The sequence below is a fragment of the Myotis lucifugus genome, unplaced genomic scaffold, assembly GCF_000147115.1.
Source record: "Myotis lucifugus unplaced genomic scaffold, Myoluc2.0 scaffold_283, whole genome shotgun sequence".
Taxonomy (NCBI): domain Eukaryota; kingdom Metazoa; phylum Chordata; class Mammalia; order Chiroptera; family Vespertilionidae; genus Myotis; species Myotis lucifugus.
Genome location: NW_005871331.1, coordinates 1,551,348 through 1,559,714, shown reverse-complemented (window position 1 = coordinate 1,559,714; position 8,367 = coordinate 1,551,348). Strand labels below are relative to the sequence as shown.

Below are 8,367 nucleotides of genomic sequence, written 5' to 3'. Positions count from 1 at the left end.
CACCCTGGGGCCTAGGGAACTCCCGTCACCGGCCTCTGCAAACAATTCTACCCCCACGAGGCCTGGTTTCCTAGGGGTCCGGGGGCGGGGGGGTAGGGAGGGGAGGCGGCCTGCAGAAGGGAGAACCGTGTGGGCCAGTTCCCTCTTGCAATACCGAGGACGAGAGACCAGAGAAAGGAGGTGGAAGCCCGCAGAGAACGAAGGGGAAACAGCCTTTGTGTAGGACCAGGATCCGAATCCGGGTCCTCTGGGGGAGGGGATGGGGGGGGGGTGTCTGGGATGCTTCAGGTAGAGCCACAGGGCAGGGGTGGGACTGAAAGCTGCGTCTTGGTCCCTAAGGACGTGCGCCGCCTCCCGCCTAGGCACGCCTAGGCACGGGGAGAGTTGCGCCTTGCTTGGTTGGAGCCGCTGCCCGCCACGGCAGGCACATCACCACGGTCTCCTGAGCCCTTCCTGCGTGCCCAGCCCCCTGTCCGCATGAGCTGTGGATTCTGGAAGAAGCGGACCTCGGGTTCCATTCCCAGGAGCCCTGGGAAAGGGTGTCAGGGCAAAAGGACAGAAAGATACAAACCCGGCCTTGATGGCTTCCCAGATGGACACACCATTGACATCCCTTTGGGATGGTCAGAGCCCGATGGGAGCTCAGAGCTGTCAAACCGTGGGTGACGCCAGTGGACTGGGAAACCCTAGCGCACAACATGGCCAGGGAGGTGGGACAGGGGGTGGGTGGGACAGGTGGCGGCAGGGGCACCCGGGGGAGCCTGCCACACTCTCTCTTCCTCACAGAGGAGGATTGCCAAAAGTACATTCTGAAGCAGCAGCAGGAGGAGTCTGAGAAGCCCTTACAGGTGGCCGCTGTCGACAGCAGCGTCCCGCGGACGGCAGAGCTGGCGGGCATCACCACACTCGACGACCCCATGGGTAAGGGCCTGCACGTCTCCTCTGGTCCAGGTGGGACAGGTGGGCCATGGGACACGGTGGTGTGCAGAGCATGACTGTTGAAAGCATTTGAACTGTGGCACGTTGGGCAAGTCACTTAATCTCTCCGAGCCTGATTCTTCACCTAAGAAACGGGAATAATAGTAATAGTCCTGCCTCCGGGTGGGTATGAAACTCTCATGAAATGATGTGTCTGTCTCATGGTGAACCCAGGGCTTGGTCCAGGGCAGGGGTGCTGGGGGGAGGCTCATCTTTCCTCGCTGGGGACAGCACTTTTTCTGAGTAGTGTCGTCACAGGGTTGGGTGGGGACCAGGACCAGGGTCACCTGAACTGGGGGATCCTGGCTGGCCTTCTCCCCAGCCTTCCACAGAGCTCTGACCATCATCCTTATTCTCTGCACCCAGGGCAAATGCCTGAGCGATTTGATGCCTTCATCTGCTACTGCTCCAACGACATCCAGTTTGTACATGAGATGATCCAGCAGCTGGAACAGACAAACTACCGGCTCAAGTTGTGTGTGTCCGACAGGGATGTCCTGCCTGGCACCTGTGTCTGGTCTATTGCCAGTGAGCTCATTGAGAAGAGGTTGGCTCGGTGGCCAGGGAGCGAGTGGGTGGGGTGCACAAGGCCCGGCCCCGGGACCCAGAGGCTGGGATTTTCCCAGCTGGGCCCTGTCTAGCCTGGGCACAGTGGGCTCCTCCCAAGGCCGTCCCTTGGGTTGCCACAGTGCCTCCACTCTTCCCTAGGTGCCGCCGGATGGTGGTAGTTGTCTCAGATGATTACCTGCAAAGCAAGGAATGTGACTTCCAGACGAAGTTTGCACTCAGCCTCTCTCCAGGTAAGCTCAGTCCTTCCCTTTCACAGAAGGGTGGGTGCGTGGGTGGGGCTTCAGGACGCCAGCCTGCCTTCCCCAAGGACCGTGGGTGCAATACCAAGGGACTCCTGGGGGTCACGGCACACCTGGTGCCTTTTGTGTGGGTGAATGTGTGCCAGGGCTGCTTCGTTGAGGGAGGGCTGTTGTTAACCCTTTGAGTGCCAACCAATATCCTAGGAACTATGCTGAAATTGCCAAGGCATTTTTGCTGATTTTACAGCCGTTTAGGGAAAAAAATTATGAATTGCAAGTAAATGAAGTTACATATTCAAAAACTTAAGGAAACCTTTACTACATTTGTTTTCATCTTTGACATACATTGTCTGCTGATTGTATTATAAAATACTAGTAGAAAAAAAAATTGCCGATCACTGGCTAGACCAGTCATGGCGAACCTTTTGAGCTCGGCGTGTCAGCATTTTGAAAAACCCTAACTTAACTCTGGTGCCGTGTCACACATAGAAATTTTTTGATATTTATTTTATATATTTAAATGCCATTTAACAAAGAAAAATCAACCAAAAAAATGAGTTCGCGTGTCGCCTCTGACACGCGTGTCATAGGTTCGCCATCACTGGGCTAGACTGAGCTCTAGATGTGCTCCCAGGGCCCCGAGACTTTCAAAGCTTCACACACCTGTTCTGCTCTATCATTTTAATGGATTTATTGTTGTTGTTTTTTGATAACAGACTTTAATGAAGTATAATTTATATGCAGTAAAGTACACAATTCCTACATGATTTGATAACAGACTTTAATGAAGTATAATTTATATGCAGTAAAGTACACAGTTCCTAAATGAATATTGCTCTGTACCGTTTTGCAGAGGATTCTTGTGTCCTCAATGCCAGTGGTCAATCTTAGAACTACAAACCTTTGGCATCATAAGTAATCTGCACTTAGGTGCCATCTGTCAATAAGAGCCAACTACTAGCATCTAATAGTGACACTGCAGGAGGAGCGCGATAGCGTTCCCTGCACTTTTGGCGAAAGACAGGAAGAGCGCGATTGCGCTCCCGGCACTAAAAGGGTTAATCCCTGGTCTGGGCACTGGCCCCGACACCACTGCCATTGTGGGATGAGGGCCTGGTGCCAGCTCTGCACCCCTTGGCTTGCAGGTGCCCATCAGAAGCGACTGATCCCCGTCAAGTACAAGGCAATGAAGAAAGAGTTCCCGAGCATCCTGCGGTTCATCACTGTCTGTGACTACACCAACCCCTGCACCAAGTCCTGGTTCTGGACTCGCCTGGCCAAAGCCCTGGCCCTGCCCTGAAGACCGCCCTGGTACCCTGGGTGTCCGTGTGTCTGTCTGCCTGTGCATGTACTTCTGCCTCTGCCTCCCACTGAGGTTGTAGGGGGATGCCTTGAGATGCCAACTCCACAGGCACATCTGCAGCCACTGCCCACTTCTGGACATCACATCTCATGTCCTGCGTGGAACCAGCGGCTGCCAGTGGATGTGCCAGCTGGGACTAAGAGTCGCCATCTCTGACCCATCCACACGCCTTAGACCTCAGTTTCTCTGCCGGGTAACTCGTGGGGTGGGGAGAACAGGCAGTAGCTATGTTCGAATCACTGTGGGAAATGGTGGGGCCTTGTTCTGGGTCTCCTAGGGGAGCCAGATCTTGGCTGGGAGAGAGCTGGCCGCTGGAGCCCTAAGCTGGTTACTGCCGGGGCAGTTGCTTCCACAATGGTGCCTACTCATTGCCCACCTCACACCTCACTTCCTCCTGCCCCACGGGGTAGATACTGGCCTAGCACAGAGATCCCGCCTTTGAGCCTGATTCCCCCGTGGGTTCACCTCTGTCTGCCTCTTGGATTCCTCCCAGCCTCTTTCCACCTTCAGTGTGACAAGTCCTCGGAGTGGTTAGGGCTGCTTTTCACTTCAGCCCATCCAGGTGCCTGTGGTCACCTCCCGCCTCTGCCTGGCATAGGATGGGACCCATCAAGTTGGGTTCCGAGGCTCGATCGCCCTGGTGGGATAAGCAAGAAACCTTCCTCCCTGGGCCGCCCACAGAGCTTTCCCACCGACTTTTCGTGCCTTGATTGCCTTACAAAGTTGCTTGCTGGGACCAGTTTACAAACCACATAAGAGCCTCCTGCCCCAGAGCTTGTGGGCACATGGACATACATACACATACATACATGCAAACACACACATCATTTTCCCCACTTCATTGAAACCAACCTCTAAACAGGACCAAATATGCCAGTGTTTACGCCCTCAGAGAAGCACAGAGCAGGGCAGAGAGCTGCATGACCTCACACAGCCGGCCAGCGGCAGACGGCTGTTGTCCTCTCTCTCCAGGGAATGTGTACAGCACTTAGACTCAAGCTCTCCTTTGGGGAGAAGATATCATGGTCTCAGGTCTCTGTCCCAGAGCAGACCCCAGGACCCTAAATCTAATAGAAAGTGCGTGCCTTTGTTCCACCTCCAGCATGGCTGGAGCGGGGTCCCTGCCCTTGGGGTCTAGGGAGGGCCTGAAGGCCCCTCTCTGCACGATGATGATGAAGCACTTAGCTCCATGCACCTATCCCCGCTTTGATACTGGGGAGTATTTTTTAAAGATTTCCAGGAAGTATTTCACACCTATTTTGTATGCGTTGCGAGAAGTTCCAAGAGAGCTGAGAAATGTCTGTGTCATTTCTCCTGTATCCTGGGTTTTTAATAAAGAGTTTTCTATTTTGGGAACAGCAGGTTTCATTTGTGTCTGGAAGGCGTTTGGAAGCGGTAACCTGGGATAAGGCTCTCCTGGGTAAGAGAAACTGGCCCCTTGGGTAGGTTCCTGTGGGTTTGGCATGAGTTTCCTGAAGGCGGGACCTCTCTTCCGAGGTCCCAGGCCTCACGGGGACACAGGCAGAACCAGGAATAGCCGTCTCAGCTCCAGGCGCTGGGAGACTGCTTGCCCCCACCAGGTTGGCCTTCCCTGGATGGTGCCATGCTCCTGGGTCCTGGCCCAGCCAGTGGGTGGGGGCTGCTCTTCTGGGTTCTCCAAGGAGAGTCGGTGAACCCCCCTTCCAGCCACAGATCTCGGGAGAAACTCAGTTGTCATCAGTAATGGTCATCCTTGGCATATCTACGTTACCCCTAAAGATGCTGCTCTAAGTAGATCACTTTTTCACTGTTCATGCAAGAACATTTGGAAAATACACAGGAAAAAAATCGGCCATAATCCTAATCCCAGAGATAACTCTAGTGATCTTTTCAAGTGCCCAGACATCAGCACCCATAGCTTTTCCCTCAATGAGTCGTGTTGCCATGACTCCTGGATGCTGAAGGCTCCCCAGCCTTGCTTTGCCCTCAGGGACTCCTAGGGAGGCTCCAAGTGTTCAGGGCAGCTCTGGACCTTCCTCTCCAGTGTTCCCTGGGGAGCAGGGCCACAGTGTGGTCCTCGCGGTGGCCCCAGGATTTACCTTTTGCCACTCTTGGTGGTGGAGGGGGGGGCAGTAAAAAGACCTTTTTTTCATATGTCTGATTAATATCCAGAATCCTATATAATAAAAGGCTAATATGCAAATAGACTGAACGGCAGAACAACCGGTCGCTATGACGTGCGCTGACCACCAGGGGGTTTGTGCAGAACATGGCGGGCGTTGGCCACAGTGGGATGGTGGAGCAGGTGAGCAGGGGCACCAGACCAAGGCGGGTGCCAGTTGCTGTCATCGGGGCGAGCCTCTGGTGGTTACTGAAAATTCTTTGCTCCGGCGCACTGTGGTTCTGCCTGGCACTCGCACCTGCTGCGAGCGCCAGCCCTGCTTGCACCCGCTGCTGGCGAAGCTGCCACTCACACCCACTGCCAGCGCCGGCCCCGCTTGCACCTGCAGCTGGCGGAGGCTCCTGGCCCTGATCGCCGCTGAGGGCTTTTCCACCTCCCCCTGCTCCCAAGGGGTGATTGGATCAGCAGCCACCGTTCGCACCCGGTGCTGGTGCCGGCCCCAGTGGCTCTGCGCCATCAGCAAGTGAGAGTGGGGCAGCGCTGTCAGTGCGAGGGAGCAGTGGCAGGAGCGGGGCTGTAGCGGGAGGGGCCGGGCAGGGGCACGGAGTCTTGCGCCTCTTGCAGCCTTGCGGCCCTCAGTTCCTTACAAGGTGCACGAATTTGTGCACTGGGCCCCTCGTATTATATAAAGGACTATATATAACTCAAAATCAACCCAATTAAAAAATGGACCAGGGGCCTGAATAGACATTGCTCCAAAGAAGATAAACAAATGACTAGTAGTAAGTATATGAAAAAAATGCTCAACATCACTACCCATTAAGGAGTGGTGTCAGAAGAAGCTTGCTAAAACAGAAGATTTAAGTAAGATCCAGAGTCTCATAATATAGTACTCAAAGTGTCCAGGATTGAAAATCACTATGCTAAGAACCTGGAAAATCTCAATGTGAATGAGACAATCAACAGATAATAACACCAAGATGATACAGATTTGAAATTATCTGACAAGGATTTTAAAGCGCCTGGTGTAAAAATGCTTCAATGAGCAATTACAAACATACTTGAAACAAATGAGAGAAAAAAAACAGTCTTAGCAGAGGAATACAAGAGATGAAGAACTAAATTGAAATTTTAGAACCGAAGAAAAAAAAACAAAAAACCAAACCTGAAATACAAAGCTCACTGGATAGAAAGGACAGAGGAAAGAATCAATGAACTTGAAGACTGAATAATATAAGTCACCCAAACTAAACTACAGAGAGAGAATAGGCTGAAAACAATAGAGTCTCGGGAATATGTAAGACTGTAAGAAAAGATCTAATATTTGTGTCACTGGAGTTCTAAAAGAAGAGAAGAAGGCGGAACTTAAGTATTCAAGTAAATAAGGCTGAAGATTTTCCAAATATGGCAGACATAAACCCACAGACTCAAGAATCTGATCAAATCCAAACTAGGGTAACCCAAAGAAATCCATGCCAAGATACATCATAGTCAAACCTCTGAAAACTGAAGACAAAGAGAAAATCTTAAAAGCAGCCAGAGAAAAATGACACCTTCCCTAGCATGGAAAAAACCATCTAAATGATATCAAATATCTCATCAGAAAGAAGTGGCACAGCATTTTTAAAGCTCTCAAAGAAAACATTGTCAACTCAAAATCCTGTATCCAGTGAAAACCAGGAAGAAGAAATCAAGCCCTGGCCAGGTAGCTCAGCTGGTTGGAGCATCGTCCCAATATACCAAGGTTGTGGGTTCGATCCCTGGTCAGGGCACATACAAGAATCAACCAATGAATGCATAAATAAGTGGAACAACAAGTCGTTCTCTCTCTCTCTCTCAAAAAAAATTGTTTTTTAAAAACCAAGACATTCTCAGAATTAGAAAAACCACTGCGAATTTATCAACAGTAGACCTACCCTTAAAAAAATAGCTAAAGGAAATCTTTGAAACAATATAAATGATTTTAAAAGAATCTTGGAACATCAAGAAGGAAGAACAAGAGAGTAAAAAATAAGTTAATACAATATGCTTGACTTCTCCTCTTGAGTTTTCTAAATTATGTCTGTTGATTTAAGCAAAAGATTCGTGGTTGTGTGCAGGATAGAGTAGGGAAGTTGATAAGCGCAGTGGTAATTTCTGCTTCCAGCAGTTGCACAAACGAAACGGAGAAATGAAGTAACTGCTGCCTGGGAGGAGGAACTCTGCAGTCCCCGCGATTTCCTCTTTCCTCAAAAGATCAAAGCCCACGAGGCCCAGTTCAGTGCCCCCTGTCCTGCACCCTCATACATTTTATGTAGATAACAATATTTAAGATAGTCAAAAATACGGGAGAGGGAAGGGGCTTAAAGGGAAGAAAGGTTTCTATACTTGACTAAAACTAGTAGTGTCGAGACAAGCAGAACTAGGTAAGTTATATACAAACAATGTTATCCCTAGGGCACCTACTACATATCTGTAGAGATACTCTCCAAACATTATAGGTAAATCAAAATGAAATTCTACGTGAAAATGACCAAAATTATAGAATGGAGAATAGACTAGTGATTGTCAGGAGTTGGGGTTGGTGGAGGGGGGCCGGGTTGTGGGGTGTGTTATGAAGAGGTAGGGGAGGGAGATCTGGAAGGTGTTGTAATAGTTCTGCATCTCCATTGTAGTGGTGGTTAGATCTACACAGGTTATAAAAATGGCAAAGAACTGTACAGACACATCGTACCAATGTCGAGTTCCTGGTTTTGATATTGTACTATAGCTACAGAAGATGTATCCATTGTGGGAAATGTCCCTGCATTATTCCTGCAACTTCCTGTGAATATAATTATCTCAAGATAATATGTTTTTAAAGAATTTAACATAAAAATGAAGTAAAAACCAAAGCCCCTGGTTGCGTATGCAATAGTTAAAGCTTAATTTTCCAATTTGTCCCCCCAGTTTTATTGCGATATAATTAACACGCAGCACTATATAAGTTTAAGCTGTAGAGCATAATGACTTTACTTACACATATTTTGAAATAATTACCACTAGTTAACATCCATCATCTCATACAGATACAAAGAGAGAAAGAGAGAAGAAAAAATAATTGTTTTACCCTGTTGATGTTTTGCCCTTAACAACTT

The 8,367-nt window shown here is 49.7% G+C and overlaps 1 protein-coding gene across 1 annotated transcript; it reads left to right on the top strand.

Moving 5' to 3' along the window:
- The first annotated feature begins 396 nt into the window (after positions 1 to 396).
- On the top strand, positions 397 to 4,506 carry MYD88 (myeloid differentiation primary response 88). Its single transcript, XM_006099773.3, has 4 exons — positions 397 to 921; positions 1,345 to 1,525; positions 1,687 to 1,778; positions 2,933 to 4,506. Exons 1-4 carry the CDS (start codon positions 621 to 623, stop codon positions 3,085 to 3,087), a joined length of 729 nt encoding a protein of 242 aa, XP_006099835.2. The 5' UTR covers positions 397 to 620; the 3' UTR covers positions 3,088 to 4,506.
- The last annotated feature ends 3,861 nt before the right edge of the window (positions 4,507 to 8,367 follow it).